This window comes from Amblyomma mixtum, chromosome 10 (assembly GCF_055824585.1).
Source record: "Amblyomma mixtum isolate Tamu chromosome 10, ASM5582458v1, whole genome shotgun sequence".
Taxonomy (NCBI): domain Eukaryota; kingdom Metazoa; phylum Arthropoda; class Arachnida; order Ixodida; family Ixodidae; genus Amblyomma; species Amblyomma mixtum.
In genome coordinates this window covers 94,462,886-94,488,140 of record NC_143021.1, presented here as the reverse complement: position 1 = coordinate 94,488,140, position 25,255 = coordinate 94,462,886, and the positions used below count along the sequence as shown (strand labels likewise).

At 46.2% G+C, this 25,255-nt stretch overlaps 1 protein-coding gene across 1 annotated transcript; it reads right to left on the bottom strand.

Moving 5' to 3' along the window:
• Positions 1-14,148: 14,148 nt before the first annotated feature.
• Positions 14,149-21,637, bottom strand: LOC149326452 (cytoglobin-1-like). The gene is made up of 2 exons (XM_089564863.1): positions 21,176-21,637; positions 14,149-14,550 (listed from the first exon to the last, which is right to left on the bottom strand). Exons 1-2 carry the CDS (start codon positions 21,635-21,637, stop codon positions 14,149-14,151), a joined length of 864 nt encoding a protein of 287 aa, XP_089420989.1.
• Between the last annotated feature and the right edge of the window lie 3,618 nt (positions 21,638-25,255).

Here is a 25,255-nt window from a genome sequence, read left to right as displayed (position 1 = left end):
TTGCAGACTCAAAGCTGTTACACCTGTGGCAGGCACAAAAAGGCCTCCAAAAACGCTGGAAGAAGCAAAAACACAACAAGCGACTACGCAAAAAGATCGCTGAAATCGAGAGGCGAATGGAGGAACACACACTTACTCTCCAAACACAACAATGGAACCAAATATGTGAAAGCGTCAATGGACAGCTCGGAAATAAGAAGACATGGCATCTTCTAAGACACCTGCTCGACCCAGAACAAACACGTCCCGTGCAACAAAGTCAACTATACAGACTCATGCATAAATATGAGGGTACAACTGAAGACCTAATCAAAGAGCTAGCAGAACGTTATCTAAACACGGATGATGGTACCACACAACCACCCTACTGGGGGACTCCTAATCCAAATTTAGACGCGGACATCACAGACGCAGAGGTCTGGTACGCAATTGGAAAACTGCGGACAACATCTGCGGCAGGACCAGACAAAGTAACAAATAAGACTCTCAGGAACTTAGACGCAACGTCGATCGCGGCGGTTACAGACCTTATGAACAAATACTGGCATGCAGGCAACATACCACCAGAGTGGAAACACGCGAAAATCACTTTTATTCCTAAAGCGGGTAAGAAACTCAGCACTGAGAATCTACGCCCAATTTCATTAACATCATGCCTAGGCAAACTCATGGAGCATGTCATCCTCAATAGGCTCCAAAACTATGCGGAGGACATGAACCTCCTACCTGAAACAATGTTAGGATTCAGGGCCCAACTATCTACCAAGGACATACTCTTGCAGCTTAACAAGGACATAATTGAAGCTGACGAGGGAACAGGAACGAAAGCAATATTGGGTTTAGACCTTGTTAAAGCTTTCGACAACGTCACCCACAAAGCCATTTTGACAAGCTTGTCAGAAATCAACCCCGGAGAAAGGACGTACAACTACATCCGATCCTTCCTCACTAACAGAACAGCAGTGATAACGGTCGGAACAATAGAGTCTGCCCCAATCACACTAGGAAGTAAAGGAACGCCACAGGGCTCCGTCCTGTCCCCTTTCCTCTTTAACCTCTCCCTCATCAAAATTCCCCCCAAACTGGCACAAATACCAGACCTACATCACACGTTCTATGCAGATGACATCACACTTTGGGTAACCAAAGGATGCGAAGGCTACATAGAAGACACACTCCAAGCAGCAGTGGACATCATTGAGGCATGCGCATGGGAATCCGGCCTCACTTGTTCTGAGCAAAAATCTGAACTCTTCGTGATCCGTCGTAAACAAAGAGGTAGGCGTACCACGACATCCCCCCCGCAAATAAACGTCTATGTTAATGGACGATCTGTCAAAGAGGTACAGACCATGAGAATACTGGGGTTGTATTTACAAACAAATGGAAAGAATACTGACACACTCACTAAGCTAAAACGCAAGGTAAAAGCGACGGCGCGATTAATCCGCCGCATAGCTAACCGCAGACAAGGGGTGAGGGAAAGAGATTTATGCCGCCTAGTGCAGGCCTTTGCGCTAAGCAGGATACTCTATGTCACCCCTTATCTCAAATTTTCGAAAGCAGAAAAGGACAAATTGGATAGCATGATACGGCAGGCCTATAAGGCTGCGTTAGGACTCCCACTAAATGCCTCAACCGAAAGGCTTATGAGGTTAGGAATACATAACACCTACAATGAACTGAAAGAAGCCCATTTAATGGCTCAAACAGCGCGATTAGCCAATTCCAGAACTGGCAGGAGTATTCTTACCAGGCTCGGAATTAACTTTCAACCTACGAATAACGATGCTAAAGTAGACTTACCCCGCGACTATAGGACGGCCCTACTAATCAAACCACTCCCCAAAAACATGCACCCCTTACACCATGAGGGTAGAAGACAAGCACGAGCCAAAGCCTTTCATAAGAAATACAGACAGTGCGCTGCAACACTTTATGTAGATGCGGCAGAATACAAAAATACCAATGCCTTTGCAATTGTGGTTGTGAACGAGAATGGTGACCACATCGTCTCGGCGACAATCAAAACGAAATCCTCTGAAACGGCAGAAGAGGCGGCTATAGCCCTCGCCCTAGCACATACCCAAGGGAGCATCATCCTCGGCGATTCCAAAATGGGTATCAATAATTTCGCTAAAGGGCGAATTACAAACACCTCCCTTAGAATCCTTAACGCAACCAAATTCTCACCAAATTATTCCGAATTGATATGGGTCCCAGTCCATTCGGGGAATCCGGGGAACGAGGCAGCCCACAATAAAGCCCGAGGTTTCGTCGACCGGGCAGTGGATGAGTCTGGCTCCCTGAATTTCACGAAGGACTCCATGATCACATATCATGATCTCACCAATCGTTTTAAATTAGAGAGGAGAATTTTCCCCCCTCCAGACAAAAGACTTACTAAAGAACAAGAGGTTACGTGGCGTCGTCTACAGACGAGATCGATACGCACCCCATCACTCCTCGCGCACATTTATCCAGATCTTTACAACCCAAACTGCAAACACTGTGGCCAACGTGCTACCTACGATCACATCCTGCGGGACTGCAAAATAGAGCCACCTCCGGGTGATCTAGTTACAGCTCCTTCTCTCGAGCGGTGGGAGACCGTGCTGGCTAGCTCTGACCCCAGAACGCAAGTTTTGGCGGTGGAGTGGGCTGACAAAGTCGTCGAGGGCTATGTACTCTCGACCACTTAAAGCGACCTCTTGCCAAGCTCTTCCCGGCGAATAAAATGTTTTACAATCAATCAATCCAAAGTGCTAGAAGAGTCCAAAACAGTATGCTACGCCGGCTCTCTATGTGTAGGCGACAGGCTCACTTTTAATTTTCCATGCACAGCCTTTTTTCTTGTGCCCAACAAGTATCATAGCCATCGTGCTGCATACAGGGAAGTCGTGAGTCTACGAATCGCGTGTGTTAAAAAGGTTGACATTCAGTTACTACATTGAAGAGATAGGTTTTCTGCTTGATGGCAAGGGATCATAGAATGAACAAGAAGGATTTTCTACAAGAGGTACACTGCAAGCCATTTTGAACCCTTAAGGGCAGAATTTCATCTCAAACCCTTAAAACACCCACGATTTTTCTGAAAAGGGTGTCGACATAAGGTATCACCAACGGTGTAAAATTTGTACTTTTTTGCGTAGATACACCCCTTGAGATTGTTGAGGTGCAAAATATACGTTTAGTTTACTCACACAAACAATAAATATTATAGTGGTCATCTCGCGCCAAGCATCGCTGCTATTTAAGTGAGCTCCACCGTATGCAGTGAACTGCCTGTGAACAAACACAAAACAGAAGGCTGTACTGCGCACAGTGCATGGTCTCGGTGACGGCCTCTGATCTGCTTTCGGTCGCCCAAGTTGACCTTCGCTCGAGAGCGGAGAACAGGTTATGGAGGTCATCCCCGATCTGGCAGCTCAGTAGATCAGTAGGTAAGTGGGCCCCCTAGCACCCGTCAGTTGCTACTACAGATTTGTCCTGCTGAAAAGGAATACGAAGGAGAGGGGCCAATAAAAATTGTTTCAAAATTGCCTCTTGGGATTATTGTCATAAAGACGACTGCTCACCTTACAAGAGCAGGTGTCGCAGAGTACATTGTCTTCATCATCAGCCTAACAACGGCCACGGCAGGTAAAAGGTCTCTCCGACATCTATCCTCTTAACCCTGCCCTGTCGCCATCCTATCGCGACAGAGTTCTTAGTCTCATCCGCCCACCTAACTTTATGCCACCCCTGCTACACTTCATTGGAATCCCTTCCGTTGCTGTTACGGAAGATCGGTTACGTTGCCTCCGCATTACGCGCCTGCCCACGCACATTTCTTCTTGATTTCCACTAGGATATTATTAACTCGCGTGAGTTCTCTGATCTTGTCATCTTTCTCTGGCTTAACTTACACCAGTCATTCTCTGTTCAATAGCTAGCTGCATGGTCGAAAGTTTTAGTTGAACCCTTTTCATTATACTCACGTTTCTCCTCCGTAGACGACCACCGGTATGATACAGCTATTGTACACTTATCTGTCAAATGCGCTCCATTCCATCCTTGTTCTTCTCGGCATTTCCATCTCATGACCCGGATCAGCGGCCACTGCCTGCCCTAAGTCGTCTTATACCCTTGCCACCTCCAGCACCTCGCTACTAATTGTGAACCACTGTTCCCTTGGTACTGGTGAACATTACTTTGCTTTTATCCATAATAATTTCACGACGTTCCGTTCTGTTCTGCCTGTCTAACGCATTGATCATGCTTTGCAGTTCATCTCCTGAGTGACTTAGCAAGGCAAAGACATCAGAGAATAACAGATTACTAAGGTATTCTCCTTTAACTCTCATCCCCAACTCCTCCCAATTGAGCACTCCGAATACCTCCTGTAAACAGGTGGTGAACAGCAGTGGCGAGACCGTGTCTCCCTGCTTGATAGCCTTCTCTTCCTTATTGGAACTGTGCTACAACGGTTAAAGCGGTACTGATGAGAGACCTTAACTCGTCTACTTGCCGCGGGAACTCGATCTACACGTTCCGAGCATTCTTAGAAATTTCGAATTTCCCTGTGCGGCCGGTTTATACAGGGTGTTTCACCTAAGACTTTCTGCAATTTTTAAAAATAAGCTATTTGAATTAGATGCGCGCTTTTTCTGGCATAGCATTGTCAGTGGTGTAGTACATCATAATGCAGCTAAGACGTGCTAACTAGCAGGCTTGTTAACCAATGTTTAATAGTTAACTTTTAAACTATTACAGTTGGACTCCTTAATTATTGAGAGGCATGTAGCCCACCGTAAGTAATACCCATATCCGTTTTTAGAATTTCGAGAACGCGGTTACCCTTGGCTCTGTGGCCCAACAAATTTCGCCTACATCGCGCCAAAATACATGCGGTTTGAGAAGCTTGCAGGCAAAGCAACCTCTCCAGTAAGCCTAACTCGTCGAGATAGCCAAAATTTGTTGGGCCACAGCGCCGAAGATAATCGCGTTCTCGCAATTCTAAAAACGGATAAGGGTATTACTTGCGGTGGGCTAAATGCCTCTCAATAATTAAGGAGCCTAACTGTAATAGTTTAAAAGTTAACTATTAAAAATTGGTTAACAACCCTGCTAGTTAGCACGTCTTAGCTGCTTATGATGTACTACACCACTGACAATGCTATGCCAGAAAAAGCGCGCATCTAATTCAAATAGCTTATTTTTAAAAATTGCAGAAAGTCTTAGGTGAAACACCCTGTATAATTTAAATCGGATTAACGTCCGGCTCCAGCCGTAATTTCTGAATTTTCCGCATACGGTGGGAGGTGTCAACCAACGCATGGAGTGGCTTTGAGACAGTCATATGGCGGCGTTGCTTTCGCTTTTATTTTGTTTTTTTAGGTTTACATGAATAAATATATCTAGTCAGAGACTACATAGCTGAAATTAGGCTCATGAAAATAAAAATACGCGTTGACTCTTTGCTTTCGCCGATAACTAGAGCTGCAAGCCGCTACGGGGCTGGTTGAATGGTCGGTTTACTGCCCCCCCGTCTGCGGGGAATGCAAAAAAAAAAGGCGGGAGCCGGGGCGTTTAATCGGATTGAAATTAGGGAAATTGGCCGCACGGGGCAATAATTCGAAGTTTCCAAAAACACTCGCAACGTGTAGATTGTGTTCCAGAGGGTAAAAATATCAGCAAGGGTGGAAGAGCGGGCTAGTTGGTAGTTCATCTTGGGAAAAACACAGCGCACTCCTAAGACACGAACGAAGAAAGATAATACGATACAGCGCTGTCTTCAACTGATTATTTTTATTGTGGAGCAACATACACATATGTTCGGAAAGTGGGCGGGACGTTGCCGGACGTTGCCTCAATAAGCGCCTTATTTAGCACTCAAATAATGTTTCTAACACCGTCAAAAAAAACCTGGGTGTTCACTGCTTAAAGTAGCCCTCCGGTTCCTGTGAGCCTTTCCTTCATGAATGCTTTGTCATCTCGAGAAATGCGCATCAAACCACACGCGAAATTATAGAAGCCACCCACATTTCAAAGCTAGGTAAAGACTGTATTAGCACACCCTCGATAGCGCTAACGAAACGTGATTTGATCCAGGCACAGAGTAACGTTAATGTGTAGGATTCCGAAATACGTCCCTTAGTCTTTTCTACCTTTTGGACAAGATTGTTTTCTGTCTTCCGCTTTTATTAGCCCTTTTGGTTCTTTTAGCGTTTTTAAATTTCTTCCTATATTTAGTGGTCATTTTGGCCTTTAAGTGTATTTTGTGCGCTTGTTGTCATCTCGTAGTGTTTTTTGTTTATCTTGTACCGCCTGTTCGCGTCATCTTTTTGAGCGTTATTCTTTCAATCGCCCCTCCACTTGTCTTTTTATCTCGTTTAGTTTTCATTTTTTGTTGTCTCTAAGGGTTACCATTGCCCTCATGTGTCTTTTTAATTTTATTATGATATCGTTCGGTCACGTGCAAACTAAGCAGCTGTTACCCATGTCTTCCTGCTCAGTTTTCGAACAAACATATATATATATATATATATATATATATATATATATATATATATGTCGCTCTACAATAAAATAATTAGTTGAAGTCAGCGCTGTATCGTCTTGTCTTTCTTCGTCCTTGTCTTAGGAGTGCGCTGTGTTTTTCCCCACGATAAATACGCGGTCGGACTCCTCTTCAGTGCACCTTTAATTGGAACTAGTTGGTATGGATTCATTGCTACGGAGCAGCGTGCAACGATGGCACGCAAGAAAGGAGAGGACACACAACCAGTCGCTGGACTATCAATTGAGGTCTATTCGTGAAAAAAACTTCCATGAAACATCGCTGTTCTGCAACTCAAGGGGTTACAGAACGCCTAAAACCAGTCAAACACTTCTTTTCACTGTGACTGTTGTGCAAGCCAAGGGGTTTATTAAATGTGGCAATGGTCAATCAAACATTTAAGAAAAGCTGTCAATAAAAGCAAATTTCTTGTTATGCAAGGTCAAGGTTGTGCTGTCAAGGTTGGGCTGCTAGCGCACGAGCGTCGTACTTTTTTTTGTTGTTGAAACGTGCAGAAAAGGTCGGACCTGACCCAAAAGAAAAAAGAAATTATGCTGCGGTGCCCACGTCCATGGAATGACACATCGCTTGGAAAAAGTAGGATCTAGACACGGCGCACAAGGTATGTTTTCCGTTCCAGGAAGCTTGGTCAGATCTGAGCGTGGGCCCACAGAAGAGCTGAGTCACACGCCAATGCGGGATATAGTATTCGGCACCAGTTTAAATATCTCACAAGCTATAAAGGTGTGTCGACAGCATTCCGTTGTCGTGCGGAAGAACATACATACTGTTGTATCCATTTGTTTTGGTTTCGTATTGATAGATTGGCTATTTGCTTGTTTGCGTTTATGTGTACCTGTCCAACAGCTATTTGTGTCACGTGCTTTTTGTTAATGAATACGTGTGCGCGTGCAATAAATTGCGTCTTTGGGTCCCACTGTGCGTGGAGCCTGGCCTCTTCGTAAGGCAGCCTCGGTCGATACTACATTGGCGACGCAAGGATGGGATAGATAAAACGCACTTTGAGTCCTGAACGTAATTCGGAAAATCAATTTCTCAAAGTGAAATCGGCTCTTTCTGCAGTTTGAAACAAGCTTCTGGCATGTTTTGCCATTAGTGGTTAGCGTAATTTTTTTTGCAGTGCCGATTAAACTTTTTGCTGTCTTTTCATAGTGGCCCAGACGGCTCTTGAAGAAGTCACTAGTACAGGAGTGCCCAGCGAATGCTGAAGCTGCGAGCTTTTTCTCATCCAGTATAATTTGATCCTTTTTCGGTGATGACATTAGAGACAAGTGACAGGTAATGTTTGGACGAGACTTTTGTATATGACTTTGAACAAGAGTTATGTGTATCATAAATGCGTCGTATATGGTAGCAAGAAAAGCAAACTGCAAATAGGGCTTTCTGATGGAGTTTTTCTCAACGCAGTGATGGAAAGTGTTTTTACTCATCACTGAGGGAGAAATTATTGCATTCATTGCAAAAGGAAAATAGCGTGCATCAATATTTGCTTAATTGCGCTGTTAAACCTACTTGGTCTTAGAGTTCTACTGCACCTTATATTCGGGAGGAAGACGCTTTGTCTCCATTGTGGCTTGGAGCTCGAGGAGGCCGAGCAGCCGTATTGAATGTTAACTGGCTTGAAGCTTGTGGAGGCCGAGCAGCCATATTGAATGTCAGTGACAGTTGCAGAAGGGAGATGCTTGGCTCCTCCATATTGGACTGGTACTCGGGGAGGTCGAGCAGCCATATTGGACTGAGAAATTTCTTGCGTCATTTATTGCCGCGTTCAGTACTGACTAGAGCGACGAAGTATGAATTCAAGCAAGAAGAATCAGAAAATTTTTGCCATATTTGAGTTCGAATAACAGGAATTTTCGGAACTTATTGGAAGAAATGCCATTGTCCACATCATCTCTTACGTGTACATGTACACTCGAACCGTTTCTGCAACGACCTGGTCTCCCACCTGTCCCATGGGCACAATGATCTAAGACTTTTGAACTTTATTTGAGTGTTTCTGGTTGAGTATCGGCACCAGTTGAAAGCAAAAAATAACTGCCGATTTACAACTTAGGAGATGAAGGCAGCAGACTACTTGATCCGAATTACGTCGCAGGGACAGGCAACTGCGTCACAACATTCCACAATACAGCCTTCCACTGGTGATGCCACACGAGATGTATATATTAAAGTTATTCTAGTGGAGAGAGAGTTTGCAGTTCAATGTCACTTGGTCGTAGAAAGCCATCGATGTAAGAATCGCTGTCAGCAACCTGGCGAATCTGTCACTGAGTATGTAGCTGCTCTCAGAGATTTGGTTAATATTTTTAGCTATCCTTCGCGGGATGTGATGTTGCGCGATCGTTTCGTTACTGGGCTCCCCTCCCAACGTGTCCGGAAACGCTTACTAATGGAAGGCATTATTAACGCATCATTTGCTACTGCGTCCCGAACTTCCCTCCAAAGCGAACGGATTAGCGAAGATGGCCAGGAACTTGCAGCTCCCATACAAATAATCAGAAAAATAACGCCAGCCTCGCATGAACGGCGTCCCTTCACAAAAAACTTGCAGTTTCCTACAGTTTCAACGCGATAGCTTTTAAGGGCCCCGGGTCGCAGAAAAGCTGGTGTCGGCGTCGGTGGCGTTGGCCGTGAGAGAATAATCCAAGAAGCATTAATAAATAAAACTGAGTAGGAAATTCGTCGATTCGGGGAATCGCACCAGGGCCTGCGGAATGCAAGACGAGCACGCTAACCACTTTGCCACGCCAGATCGATGGTTTGGAACGAACGAAGGCGCGTCTCGTGAATACGGTGTTGTCTTAGAAGGGTGCTTTGCAGACATGTACTGCGGTGTGTATTAGTAATTTTGAGCATGAAAATTACAGAAGTCGCAATTTATCGGGAAGAAAAGTACGTTTCCGCTACTTTTCTTAATCGCTTGGCGCGCACATAGCGCCATCAGGCGGTACCCACTAAAACCACTCCCTCCTTCTCCTCCTCGCAATGTGCGCCACTTCACCAACAAATAGCGTGCGACGGCAGATACTCCCGGGCCTCTCGTTCGGGAGCAGTGGGGCCGTACGGGGACGCAGGACTCACACAGTGAGCGGCGAACAACGCTGTGCACATCCAAGGCGCGTTCGCCATTAAGCTTGCGGCTTGCTGCCCGTTCGTTCGGCGCGGAAGCTTTGCTGGCGTTCGCGGCATCGGGTTTGTCAAAACGATGTGCCGACGAACTACGAACTCGAGTCCCGCGCGTTTCGGCAAGGCGCCGAAACTTGAGGGGCTCCACCGCTGCACCACTGCTCCAGGAGCGATATGAAGACTCCCAGGAATCTATGAACTAACCCATTAGGCTATGGCGTCATACACTCAAGGCGGAGCTAGTCTCCACTCCAATTTTTTTGTTCCATGGAGAAGGAGAGAAGGGCGCCATCGCAGCCATCTCAATACTCGGCGCAACGATACGTCCGGCCTCCATCATCGGAACATCCTCAACGACACAACATGCCTCCATCTTCCACAGTACGCGGGCCTCTCAAATTTCGCCTCCATCGATATCCGACCGCCACGGCTGGGATCGAACCCGCGACTTTCGGGTCAGCAGCCAAGTTCCATAACCACTGAGCCACCACAGCGGCCGGTAAGTGCTTTTAAGAAGAATATGACAAAGTATGCAACGCCATTCCGAAGCTATCTTTTTTGAGTCCCACGATAAAAAACTGTTCTGAAGCCAACGAGGTACACTTTGGTTTTGTCACCGGATCGGGCAAGCGTCTCGTATAACAGGACATGCTGCCGAGAGCAATTCGGTGTTGAGTGCTCTTTTCTCGTGCAATGTACTGTATTGAGCCCGTGTGTTCCAGACGTAAAACAAGAGGGAAGTCTCTCCACCTTCTACAACTTGAATTTACCTTCCACATCACTGCAGCATAAAAAAGACGAGCCCGAAGGAAGAAAACACCTACGACACGGACAAACGCTGCACTCACAACTGATTTTATTTCGCCAGCAATGGGAAATATAAAGATTCCGCCGCGAATGCGCACGCAGGAAAGTACAACATGCTATGAATAACAAAGAAACATTGTAATCCGTCAGATACATCTTATCGTGTGGCAGAGAAAAGAACACATTCTGCTTTGTACAAATGAATAGAAGTATCGCTTACGCAAAAATCGCCCTTTTTCTTCATATGGTGAGCTTCTAGTAGCTCACGTGCAGTTTGATCTTTGCTTTTGCCTAGAATCCTTGCACCGTCAAAATGCATTTATCTCGAGCAGCGGACGGATCCGAATTCATGCAAGCGTATTCCAGAATCGACCTGACATAAGCCTTTCGAATATCCCGACAAGGCAATGCAAAAGTGCTCGCATTTAAACGAAGAAGTCCTACGGTTGTATGCGTTGTAGCAGCAACATAATCGACCTGACGACGCCACTTCAAGTCAAGAGAGATGTAAATGCCAGATGTTGAAATTAAAATACCTGTTGCAACGCAGTATTCTTCTTAACTTAAAAGTGCACGTCCTCAATGTATTTGCCAAATACATCGTGGCAGCGTTATCCGGGTAGCGAGACCTGAAAGGAAACTGGAAATAAGTGCTGAAAAAAGCTATGAAAATCAGTTGGCTTATTTGCAAGTATTCACTTACAACTGTGCTCCCGCTTTTAACTGTACATTTAGCGCGCTGTCGCGTACACCCTGAACACTTTTCTAGTATGCGTTTGCCCGTGAAGAACATGTGAAATTGTACAGTTGCTTCTCGACTGTTTTTGTTCTAGGTCTTTTTTGCTTGCTTTGTATCACTTGTTTTGTATATTTCTTTGTGAGAAGGAGTAGCTTTGTCTAGCTGCGCGTCTGGCTGTGTCTAGATACTCTCTTTGTCTGTCTTCATGCATTTGTTACGTCATGCCGTGCTTCTACCGTGGCACTTATGTAACACTTATGTTTCAAGAGTTCTTTCTAGCAAAAAGATGGAACGGTTGATTGCGCCCAGCGAATGCGAAGGTTACAGGGCTGGGATCGTTGGTCCATCCTTGACGCGTGACGTGAGCAGGCGTCGGCTGCTGCGACTGCGATGTGGACAAGGTAGTAGTGGATCTGCGGTCAGGTGACGCGAGTGCATACAAGCTGAGTGGGATAATAAAAGGAAACCTGTATCACCTGGAAACACGGTGTCTGGACTGCTTCCTCGGGCAGCGCTAAGGCCCGCGTTCGGCTACGCCCTCCAGCTTAGCACGAAAGTCACGAGGCCATGTCAGGCGTCATGTGGGCGTCTTTTGCCTAGGGTATCTCACCAGATACTCCCATTACTGAAATAAAATTCTTCGTCTTCTTCATCGTCTTGGTGGTCCTGTCAAGTTCGTATAACTGTTTTGGAAAAATTAAAATTCATGTTCAAATTAACGCGCCACCCTAAGATTTTGTTCAGGTCTTCCCAAACATTTCAACGCCGTGATCACAGATTTCAACTCTATAAAGAACGAAGCCATCCGCATTTGAGACTCTATTCCACCAGTAATGTCACTCATATACAGAAGAACAAAAGTGGTCCTAACACGAAGCCATCGGAACACCGGAGACAACTTGCACACTTTTGGTGCCGAGCGCCAGTTACAACCACAAACTGCGGCCGTAAACATAGGTAATCCGTTACCCATGACATCACTTGAGGGTTAATGTTGTAAAAGGGCCCTTTTTTATTTATTAAACGATGTGTCACGATGTGAAATTCCTCTTTGAGATCCGCAAACGCACTGTCCACGTTCAGGCGCCTGTCCCAGTGCCACTGTAAGGCCCTGGCAAATTCAGTGAACTGCGTAGTACACTCTCTCCAACACCGAACTTGTGAGATGAATGTGGGTTTGGATACTGCGGACTGCACTTTGCTTCTGCACACTTGGTGCGATCCTACCAAAACTATTGCCACTAGCTGCAGACGAGAAGAAACTTAAAAAACATGCTGCAGTCCACGTTCAATAACCATATCGAACGATGCCCTTCAACAGTTTGCAACTGATCTGGAGGTGTGCTTTTGTGGGTTCAGTATGGTGCGACCAGCATTGAATGTAGGTGGTAGCAAGCCCACGTCATAGGCAGCATCTAACATTTCCAACAATGCATGTGCTAGGCAAGGCAAGAAACGTCATATAAAACTCACTACTAAGGCAATCAAGGTCAGGATGTTTCTGGCCCTCCAGAGCAGAAACCGACAATTTGGCCTTCAGTGAAATAAGAGGACCTTGAATAACTGTACGCTGCTGGTCTTGAAGTCGTGGAAACACTCCTTTTAAGAAACTTAAATTTGACCCACTAACCTGATTACCACTAACCTCTGAGACCCGATTATAATAGGCAAAAAATCACCAAGATGCCTATCGTGCAGGTATAGCTTCTGTATCAAATTTCTAAGAGTGCATTGGAAAGAGCGACCTGCCTTTTATCATTAAACTTGCAGTGATATGGTTGGTCGTTAACGACCCTCCGTGTTTACGAACTAGGCATGACAACCTGATATTTTTTCTGCGCTGAAGTGCTGTATCTGTACATAGGCATCATTGTAACTAATAATGGTTTGGTTTGGTTTATGGGCTTTAACGTCCCAAAGCGACTAAGGCTATGAGGGACGCCGTAGTGGAGGGCTCCGGAAATTTCGACCACCTGGGGTTCTTTAACGTGCACTGACATCGCACAGTACACGGGCCTCTAGAATTTCTCCTCCAAAGAAATTCCAGCCGCCGCGGCCGGGATCGAACCCGCGTCTTTTGGGTCAGCAGCCGAGCACCATAGCCGCTGAGCCACCGCGGCGGCGTAACTAATAATGATTCAGTTGCAATTCTTCCCAGCTCATGCAGCTCATTTAGGCTTATTTCCCAGTTCACGAAGGTAAAGACACTTCAGGGATGAGATGCGGGATGATGATTAAGCGGCCAAATTCTAAACTTCCTGCTAACGAGGTCTTAAGCACTCGCGCTCTTGCGGTTCATGTCAGCAAGCCGGTTTCCCAGTGAAGCCTCAACAACAACAAAAAAAATGTATAAGATAGCCCTCCGCAAAATATAATCTACGCGTCCCATAAAACAGCGTCGAGAGATTTCTTCACTGCACCCAGGAAGCAACAACTGTGGCTGTTGAGTGGCTCTGAATCTCACGCCTCAAAAGGAGCGTAGTCCAATGCATCAAATTTCTGAGGGCTTTGCGCATGAACAGGAAAGTTTGGAAATTCGATTAACTTTCCCCGGCATGACAGCGGGAATTGTCACTAAACGCACTCCAAGCGGGCAGAGGTCCAGAAGCCGTACGCCCTTACGATTTAGTTAGAACAAACGCTGGACGCTTGCTTTGAGAAAAAAATCCGTCGGCGAAAAAAATCGAGATTAACTTGAATTCAAGGCGAAACATTGCGCCAGAAAATCTACGTTACTGCAAGGGCAAACAAATTACGCCGAGACTTAAATTGGAATGCATGCGTCTATCTAATAACGTCAGTGTAGCAAAACCAGCACATCACAAAGATCTGAGCTAAGCGTCTACGAGCGCCATGTTGACGAGATTGAAGCCCATGTCGTGCGTGGGGCCCCGTGCTTCCTTTTCCTTGTTCAGGGCTTTTGTTTACGGGGCCCTTCTCTCCCGCTCTTCCCCGCCTTCTCTTTGGCGCTCTTCTTCTTGGCTGCGCTCCTGTCCTGCCGCGACGCAGCGTCGGCGTCCGCCTTGTGCCCCTCGCTTCCCGGCCTGGCCTCGGCAGGGCCGGCAGTTTGCTTGCGGATAATGCGCGGCGGTCTCTTCGGAGCCGCCGCTTCGTCAGCCGGTGCCTTTCTGCGATCACTGCCACCCACGTTGCTCACCGTGGCGGTAAACAAGGGTGTCGACGTCAGCATCGTCTCGTCCTTGAAAGATGAGGCGCGGCTGTAGTAGTCCGATGCCGCAGAAGCAGTCGAGGCCCTCTCGGCGCGTTCCGCGGCCGCTTTCTCGTACACGTCCTGGCATATGGCTACCATGCACTGCGCAAAAATCAGCGCGGAAGAGGCAGCGTAAGCCAGTGTGAAATGGCATGGTATCCTGGCTTAACGGTCGTGAAGCCGTACGTGGGCCATGATAGGAGACGTAGGAAAACGACACCGATTGATTTCAAACGCAGAGAGGTTTGATCACGTGCTCACTTCGCTAAGCACACGGGACCTTTTTGCGTTTCGCCTTTATCAATGTGCGGCCCTCGCAACCTATATTTAAACCAACGACTCAGCGCGGAGCAACCGAGCGTCATAGCACCTTAGCCGCAGCAGCAGGTGTCTTCGAACAGCGTTTGTCCAAAGCAAACAATCCAGTGTTTTCATCAGAGCAGTGCTGTGGGACTCTTGTAGCATCCTTACAAGTAGCAAGATTTTTACGCGCGACGTCAGTTCCTACCACCTTCAACAGATTTTTTAATGCTAGCTGTGCTTACGAACCCACATTGTAAGGCCAAGAATAAAACCAATTGCGCTGAATACTCTTGACAAACGATATAGATGTTCACCGGGCCTAATTCCGTTCAGGGCTGCGCCGATTAACGACGGCAGCGGCTATAGAGAAAGAATGAAGGGAGGGAAAGAGAATCAAAGCATGCCTAAAGCGAAAACTCTAGCTCTCAACGCCCTACAAGAGATTTGTAGAGTGCCGCTAACACAAAAATGAAGCGCAAGCAGCGCACTTCGCAACTCTGACCAAGATTTGAATAGGTGAACGTTGCTGTAGTTAAACGAGCCAGTCTACTGAGAGCTTGACTAGTTTTAGTTTAACTCATTTTCTAATTACACAGGCCTAGAGAGTTTGATCGGCGCTACTGGTGCACCACAACTCAATGCGAAATGGTGACTGATGAACAAGAAACCTTCAGCCTGTTTACATTACTTATTTCGCCGAAAGTAAATAGTGGTAACTGGAGAGGATTCTTGAAACTTCCACTTCTAGAACTGCATGTTTTTTTTCCAGACAAAATTGGCATTTTATCAATGTTTTAATCACTACGCTATGGTGTCATCCACAGCTGTTATTCAAAACGAAAAAAAAATAAGAAAATTTCACGACATGATTCATGACACACACGCTCCACAGGCAACAAAGTACAAAAGAAACAAACCGCAAGCAAATGCTAACTATCATCTTAAAGGCAGTGCCGATGGAAAAGGAAATAAACAGAGAAAAATCTGAAAGAATAAATGCAGGCAACTACCGGAAACTGGACACGTCACGACCACGTGGAGGGAAGGTAAAACGCATTCAAAGGAAAGGCACCCTTAAGTAGGAAAATAATTCGGCGGAGGCCCTTAAGACTTCTTCTGTCACAAAATGCGAAAGCATTAAAATGCTGAGTCATGCTACGTGTCACGATTACTGAGTCATAACGATGAGTATGAGACATAACTATGAAGCATCACCATGCAATATGCTTCTAAAGTTCTAAAGAAACTCTGTACCCCTACTTAACCTTGCCTGTAAAGTACATTTCAGAATGATTATTAGTCGTGACTATGGCTACAAAGAAGTACAAGGCATACTATTTGTACAACTCTATACACCGTACATTGTGTCACTTACAGAGTGCTCAGTAATGCTGCTGAGTCATGCGTCATGACTATAACGGCGCTACCTGGAAGGTCTGGGTCATGCTACGTCGCAAAAGGAAAGCGCTAAGTCGTGCTATGTTGCGGAATGATTATTAACCTTGAGGAATGACTGACTACGCGTCATGACTACGCATGCATTGTACGAAATCTATGGATACAACTTAAATTACGTTACTTCCAAAGCGCTGTAGTAACACAGTCTGATGGGCTAATTGGTTCATGATCTGTTTTGAATGGCCGTGCGCTAATCAGACGTTCGCAGGAAAGAAGTATAGACGACAGGAACGAATCGCATGGACTGAAGACATAGTAAAATGCCCGTAGCAGATGATATGTGCTGAAGTAAAACTTTTTGATGGGCTATTTAGTAAGCGATCTTTTTCGAAAGGGTGTACGCTAATTAGGCATTCACCGGAAATAAGAAGAGACGACAAGAGAGAATCGCGTTTCTGTCCGCCCATCTCTACTCTTTTTTTCCTGTGAACGTCTTTATAGCGCATAGCCTTTCAAAGAAAATCTTGTAAAGCGCTGAGTATATTATTCACCAGGGCGGAAATATGGGCCAGTCGGTACTGATCCATAACACAAGAGTAACTCAAAACCAGGACGAGGGAAAAAAAGGGGACAGAACACCCACCAACAACACAGGCGCTACCTTCCGACTGAAGAAGAAAGCCGAAACCAACTAAGTGAATAGAACCTTAGCAAAAGTAGCGCATGCGCTGACCTAAGAGAAAAAATAAATCGAAAAAAGATGCGATAAAAATTGGAGATCAGGGATGTTTTGAACCTAAGAAGGCCAGCTCCCGTTTAGACAAGGAAATGGACGGTGTACTAACACAGCTATCTTGTGAGGCAGAAATCTGCGCAGCTTCCACAATTTCGCCAGTTAGCTTACCTCCTTATCTCTACTCTTGGCAACGACTGAGCATTCATCCAGAAAAGGTACACACTTGCACTCTTTGCAATGTAAAGCTAGATTGCCGCCGGTATATGTGTTCATGTTGTTATTGTGCTCCCGAAGCCTCGTTCAGGCACCTACCAGATTGTACAATATACTGCTTGCTACAAGAGAGCGGAATACTGTACACAATGCCCTCAGTGCATTTAACAAATCTCTTCCTGTGGTGGATGGTAAACATTGACTTTTGGGAGCGATGTGCGGAGGGGAGGGATCTTTTGCATAACACACTGATTTTCTCTGGAGCTGAAAACACCACGCGAACACTTGCCTTTTTCCCTATTTACTTAAGATATAGCGCAAGACAATGGATGTAAGGAATGACAGCCACCTTGCTCTTCGTTTCTTCTGTGTTATCACATTTTTTCCGGAGTTACTTTTTCAGGAGGTTTTCGGCGACTCAACCCACTAAATCCTTAGGGTATCCTGCTTCGAGGAACCTCGCAAGTTGTTCATGAAAGCTAGATGTGCATTGGTGGGGGAATGACGTTTCAAGGGCATTTTCCATGCAGAGGTTAATGATGCCTCGTTTCACGAGTTTAGAATGAGCTCATGTATATGGTAGAAGCGGATTGTTGGCGCGAGATGAATAGCAGCAGCAAACGTGGTTGTCCATGAATTTAAGCCGAATATCAAGAAATGTTTTCTCTGAGTCAGTAGGCATTTCCCTAGTCAATAGCAGCGGGTGAAAACACCTTTTTCAATTGTCAAAATACATCGTGGGAGGGAACAGCGCGAACAAGACGACAGACGAAGCAAGAGGACACAAAGACGAGCGCTGACCCGTCGTGTACGCGCTCTTCCTTCCCACGATGCATTATTACAAATTCGCCCAGCTATTCATCCTTTTTCAATGGTCAAAATGTCTAAAGTAACGGCCTCCAGGCTCGATGGTGTGCAATTAACAAGGAAGAGAAAATCATCAACCAATCTGAAGGTTCTATTCAAGCAAGAGTTTGCAAGTCGCTCTTGGAGGATCCTGTCAAGGTGTGCAAGGTATAGGTTACGAAGTGAGGAGGCCAGGCAGGACCCAATGCATATTCCCTGTTTTTGAATGTACGGAGCGTCTTGAAAATTTATGAAAGCGGAGCGCAGATAAAACAACAGGAATTCTAAAAGACTATCAATAGACAGCCCTGATTCAGTTTGAAAAGCCACCGCACTGTATTGAAGGATCGAGCGTTAACTATGGTAAGTAGGTTATCGTCAGGCAAGGAGTAATTTAAGTCTTTAACGTCAATGGGGAAGCCCAGAAGGCTCTTGTCGGAAAACGATTTTACAATTTTAACAACTTCTCAATTTCTTACAAGGAACGGGTCATTGACAGGCGAAATATTAAGTTTTTCTTGGAGAAACAGAGCGATTGACTTCTGCCAAGTGTCCTGTTCAGAAATTATTTCCTTAAGGGGTGGATCAACTTTATGAGTCTTTGCGCTGAAATACACTTCAAAGAGACGCTTGCTATTTTCAACGCTCTTTGCCACTTTCGCAAGATTGAGCTTGCCACATTGCTGCATGGCTTGTGCCTTAAGCTTGGGAAAGAAGGCATTTCTGTTTGGTTTGGTTTGGTTTTGTGGGGTTTAACGTCCCAAAGCGACTAAGGCTAAGAGAGACGCTCTAGGAGGCTTTTCTACGGGATGGCCTTCTTGGGTTCAAAATATCTCTGATCTCCCGTTTTTAATCGCATCTTTTTTCGATTTCTTTTTTCCGTTAGGTCAGCACATGCGCTACTTTTGGTCCGGTTCCGTTCACTTGGTTGGTTTTGGCTTTCTTCGTCAGTCGGAAGTTAGCGCCCGTGTTGTGGGTTTGTGTTCTCTCCCCTTTTGTCCGTCGTCCTGGTTTTGCGCTACTCTTATGTTATAGCGCTGAGTACGATACCTTTCACAATGACTATGAGTGATGACTAACTACGAGTTATGAATATCATAGGTAGAACAGGTTACGCTTTATCGTACATGATTTTGCATGCTCGCCCACATGTCTTGTGACATCGCACACCGCCGTTGGACATCGTCCTGGTTTTGTTCGGAAAACCGCGCGGAATTTCGTGCAACGCACGGCGGCAGACGCCGGCTTTTGTGCTAAAGGGACATGTAATGCTTTCGCAATACCCCCGAAAACAAAACATATATTCGGAAGCAGGATAGTATGAACAAAAATAAATGTTTCAGTTGATTTATTTTGTCGGTTTTAACGTCCCTAAATGAATCAGGCTTTGGGACGCCGTAGTGAAAGCCTCCGGAACTATCCACCACCTGGCTCTTTAACGTGCACTGACATCGCACAGCACACGGGCCTGTAGTATAAATTGAAACAACCAAAACGGGCAAGGGTCGATAAAGAGAAAGCATGTCATTATGTCGACCCACCAAACAAAACTGTCGCAAAGATCATTACGCGATTGCTTCCTGACAGACGACATAAGCTTATCAAGCATGCAATACAGCAGGCCCGTTCGCGGATGAAATTCACTCTGGCGTGCTACTCAATCAGTGAATTCGGTGAGCTAGTGCCACAAACAGAAAAAAAATTCATCAGAAGGCTTAACCACAGCAGCAGCTTGAGCTTGACGGTCATTCATCTCCAAGTGACAGCGCAAAAACACAGACACATGGAACTAAAAACACAACGAGTGCTCGTTGTGTGTTCTAGTTCTATGCGTCCCGTCTGTGCAATCAGCACAAAAACCGACGTCCATCGACGTGGCAAATAAGAGGATATGGCGCGTTCAGGTATCGTAACGCTTTGCCCGTCCGCTCAAGGCATGACGGCTGGTAGTGGCTTCACTAAACACCGCGGCTGGTAGGCATGTAGTCGATGCCTCAATGAGGTTTTCATTCCGGTGAAGCGAACGTTTTATACAATTTTCAACTGTAAGGGACAGAAAACCTTAGTTCGATGAAAGCGAACACTCACGACGCAGCAGGCCGGGAAATGAGCATATTATCCAAATGGGCCTCTCGGACAAGGTCGTAAAAAGCTCTTATTTGCGTCGCGAGAGCTGTGTGGAATTATATGATGTACAGCTTTGGTCGGTTGAGAGGCGGGGGATGGGGGAGGAGGCCTACCGTGGAAATGGTAAAAATAGCAAACGTTTTAGTGCGGCAGCTCTGCTAGTGTGGTTTCGGGCATGCGAGCCGGACTGTGGGCAACCTGCCAGGTGTGTACACCTTGCAGCAAACCATCTCGGTGAAGACCTTGATGGTAAATATTTGTCTTCAGGGAAGGCGCATTTGTGGGAAAGACTTTTGGTCGAAGGCCTTATCTTAAAGACCTTCAAGGGGAAGGTCTTCAAGGTAAATCCATTCTAGAAATGTCTTTAAGGGCTGTAGGTTATTAACTTTTAGCCTTTACGGACCTTCTGTGCCCACCCCACCGTAACTAGTGATACTCCACGATGCTGGCCCACCGTGCTAAACCAGCTGTTAATTTTTCTTCGACATTGAAAATTGATATATATAATTAGAAGTCCACGTATATTTAGAAGGCTGTTGAGCCACTCGGTCTTGTTCAAACCTTTCTCGCGGAAGCATAGATAAACTCGTGAAATTGCAAAATGGCTTCGAGGCCCTCCTTGTGAATTTTTTTGAAATCTGTGGCGTGCAGAAATGGCCGAGGGAACATATTTGCGTTTTCGCTCTGCAGCCAAGTGTCGTTACTTCTCAGTATACTGGATCCACAGATCGGAGGTATTAGATGGATCTTTGTTCTGCTTATCCTCTACGCTTAGGAACAATTTTTTACAAGTTACTCTGAATAAAGAAATTCCCTCTGGTGCGTGTGCAGTTTGCATGGCTGCTACAATCCCAATTCTGGATTACACTGCTTCTCCGAGGCGTTACTTGCCCGTCAGCAATGGTCAATGTTTATAGCTGCAGCGGCAGGCAAGCCATAATGTACAACTTATATGAGCCTTGAATAAATTATATGAGTTCTAGTCTGCTGTTCTTTGCACCATATACCTTTGCCTTAACGCATTCGCATGAGAAAAGGTCGGCTTCGTTCAGCTGAAGGAGTAGCGCAGGCTGGAAGCTAAGCGGAGCCAAATGGATTACTCACCGCGAAGAACTTCCGCCAGGCCTCGACGGCAGCTGGCGTCATGTGCCGTTCATCTGTGTCCTGCAGCGTATCCACCACAACCTCGCCCATCACCTCAAAGTGGAGCGGCTTGACCCCCTTGCGGCGCACGTGCTCGGTGGTGTTGCGCCGCACCAGTATCTCGAAGGTGGCCGGGTCGCGCAAGCTCTCTACCATGGAGGTGATGTGGTATCCGATCGCGCACCCGTGCGCCCTGAACGTTGGGTCTTCCTTGAGCGCCCCGACGGGCTTACCGCGGAAGGGCTTGAACAGTTGAATGTACTCGGGGTGCCTGATGAATAGGGAGAGGAAAAGGATGGCGCCGTACTCTGGGTTCTCGCGGGTGAATTTGCGCCACGTCTGCTGGACGAGCTGCACCTCGTTTTCCGTCAAGCCTGTGAGCTCGTCCGGCAACTCGCCGGTCTTGCGGTGAATGTTGCCCATTCCCACGTCGAAGGCTTCAGGAGAAGACAATGTCGGCTCGCTGCGCCGCCTGGCAAGGACTGCGTTGTCTGACAACAAGGACGTGGTTGAAATGGCGTATGACGACCTCTTCTTCTTCTTCAAAACAAAGCGCAGTGCTAGGAGATCCATGTTGTTGTTCTGCGTCAGCAATGTAGTGGGTTTTTTGCCGTATCTAAAAAGCATGTAGTCGTAGCACCAGATATTCTTCCTTTGTTTTCTCTACGGATGTGCGAAATTGCAACAATACTTCTCACATCAGGGGAGATCAAAAAATAAAGATCTACTGAAAAAAGACTATGAAGGAAGACCCCCCTACCTTGACCAATCCTCCCGCGTGGTTATGTGCCTTTTTCATGTGGAGAAGAAGAAGAAGAAGAACAGTTATTTCGATTTTCTTGGATCAGGGTCAACCACCGCTTCGCGAGGTATTGCTGTAGTACTGCGATGAGAACGCCCAGACCTCCCTGGAGGTCCCCACCTTTTGCGTTCTGTAATCGATTAGAGTGGCATTAGTTGCATCTGCCTGTTTCATATTTCGCATGGCTGATTCGAAGTCAGTGCTTTAAAAGGCAAAACTTGCTAATGCGGCAGAACTTCAGTACAAAAACCATCCTTACATCATAATTGACCCAGAGCCAAAGGTAGGCAAGATGAAAACTGCTCTGACCATCTGGAGGATGTAGACATTCATTCGGAACGCCCTAAAATCTACCCTACTAAGTGGAATCAGCCGCGGCTGGAATCATGTGGTTGACGAAAATATAGGAATCGTTCACCTTGAATCGGGGTATCGGTAGACACTGGCTGATGGTGTCACTGTCAGCGATGTACGCCATCTGTTAGTGCGTGTGGAAGCTTTATTGAGAATTCTGGAAGGTCGTCATTGTTCCTGCGGGGCCACAAAGAAGGCCATGTTCCTTGTCGCTGGCCTACTCCGCTGTGATCATTACTTGTTTTGACCACTCTGTGGAGAAGTGCACAGTGTCCCATTCTGATAAACTGCAGGGTGGTACTCATACGACGGATTACACCCTGTAGGAACATTGCGTGAATGCAACCGAAGTTCTCGATGCGTATGGCGCGCTTCAGCCCTTGTACCGATGGAAAGAAGAAATGACATTTGTCGTATGAAGATAGCATGGCTTCTGACCCTCGCACTTGCGCTTGCTGTGCCTCAGTGTGCTCTGAGAGAGCAGCTGCCTGCTGAATTCGAGCCTACAGCAGACACCTCTATAGAGGAGGTGCCTGTCGCGCGCACTTTGCCAAAAACATTGGGATTCCGAGTGATGGCTTTGTGGCTACCAAGACGTTCCATAGCGCTGGTCGTGCAGACGAAGTTGCTGGCCTGAGTGGATATGCCATGTAACACCAAAAGAGTCATTGTCTGTTCCACATCCAGGCTAGCGTACATGTTCTGATCCGTGCTGGACCGACATGGTTGCTGTGAAGTTCGCTGAACTTTCATGTGCGCCATCCAGCCTCCAGCACAGTGCACGGAGCGAGACTTTGCCATGTGAGCCTGTCACTGGTCGAAGGGTCAACGAATTCATGGAACCGCGGACGCACGACGGAGACTAGGTGGCTGCTCCATTATTGTTGGCGGCACCGTCGCCAGAACGCTCGTTCTGTCTTTGTCTTGCCTCCCCAACACAGAAACTTTCTAGCGCGCAGCGTACTACAGTGCAGTGTTTGAATGCCTGCAGTCGTCGTGTTTGTGGCCGGTGGATGTTTTTTTAAACCTTTTTGCTTCCCTTTGGATTACTGTGAAGACGCAGGTATACGGTGGACGATCGGTACGCGATGCGGAGCCGATGGGTCTCTGAGCGTCCGATACTCAGAAGAGGCCCACAGTTAAGCTGTAGTTGCCACTGGACGCTGGACCCCTCACCTACAGCTCTCCTTTTAATTGATAAGGAACTTTCAGTGATTGTTCCCGTGGCATACGTGTGTCCCGTATGCACGTGCGTGGAGAGGGAAACGAAGAGGAATGCAGAGATTCGGAACGCAGCGAGTTCAGTGCTGTTTGTATACGTGCTCGGAACCTCTCCTTTCCCAAATATTTGATTACCTAACATCCTTTCCCCAGTCTTTGGATGGCTGACGGAAATTTTATTGTCCTTTCCCTAAGCATCGATTGGTGAGAAGTGTCGCCTGTGTTATTACTGACTTCTGTCCCCGCCAAGAGCGGACACAGAAGGCTTAAAACGGAACGCTCTCGGTTAAGTGGGGCTGATTTCGTGTAATCAACGGCTCAGTCATGTTGTAAATACTTTTCTCTTTGCTTGTTTCTTATTGTTTATTCATGTATTAATAAACGGTTAACCTTCTTGTCCCGCCGTCGAGTAATATGATTGTTCGCGAGTCCGAACCATTAGTCCATCAAGAAATCCGATTTCATCATCATCAAATGTTTCCTCACATCGCCACGTGAAGGGGAAACTCAACTGTCGCCAACGGCTGCACATAGCCTAATTCTGTGTCATGCGAGGAGATGGAGGAGGTGCTTTGGGGATGGTGGGGGATGTTTGCGCTTACAAGGCAATTTCTTGTTAATAAATGCATGAAAAATCTCTTATGTTTTGGCACAGGAGTTAATGAAAAATAGCAGAAACAAAGACGAGTATTCGGTACCACATAAATGCTAACAATACTGCAGAGGTAATCACAGTTCAACACTACCATGAACATTAAGGGATCCAAATAGGATGTAAAAATATAAATAATTGTAGAAAAGGCACGAAGAGTCGGAAATGAAGAGGAGTATCCGAAAAAGTCTCTTAATGATTTTGCATATCGATCGACATCCATGTGTTAAGTAGCACACATACCAGCCAAGAAATAAGATAAGCCATGAAATAAGTACGAAATAAGTTCTGCATGCACTGTATTTTAGTACAGGGCTAAATTATGATAACATATGGCGCTACTTTATGTTGGCAGGTATTCTCGAAACAGTCACTGTTTGTTTGCAATTATTAATGCGAAATTTTGGTCTTGGCTGCAAATTTGGTAATATTATCAGTATTAACCAAATTGACAGCAGGTATTTCATTTAACATTATATTTTTGCGGTAACGTTTAACAGGGCTTTTTAAGAGCACTTTTCTCATTTTATGGAATGAAATGACGTATCAGCCCCTTGGTGTCTGCACTTCACTGTCGCTCAGCACCTTAGCTTCTTCAGGCGTCGGTGAAACAGTATGAACGCTGCCAGGTTGTTCAGTTTGTTGCCCCGCTCTCGACGTCTTTTACTCGGTTGTGAGCGAAGGTCGTCCTTCATTAGACTTGCCGTGTCATCGTTAGTGCTGCTGCTTCTACTCTCCAGACTGCGACTAAGTTCGCAGCGATGGGTAAGCACGAGAGTTCTTTTGCATCGCTCGCAGTAGACAATAGCGTAATTCTTCTCAGCCTCCGCATCCTCCATATGCGCCCACTTCCGTGAACAAAAAATCGCGAATTTTTCCATTTCTGTCGGATACGATACGGTGCGTCATCCTCTTTGTATTCGCTTACGTCTGCACTGGCTTTTAATGTGACCAGCCGGACTTCCTCTCCGCCATGCTCTGCAGCCCCTCCCGGTTTTCCCACGCTAGAAGA

Coding starts and splice junctions, on each gene's coding strand:
- LOC149326452 (XM_089564863.1), bottom strand. CDS start 21,637: ATGGGCAACATTCACCGCAAGACCGGCGAGTTGCCGGACGAGCTCACA. Junction 14,551..21,175: donor CCTGGCGGAAGTTCTTCGCG/GTGAGTAATCCA, acceptor ATTTTTGCGCAG/TGCATGGTAGCCATATGCCA.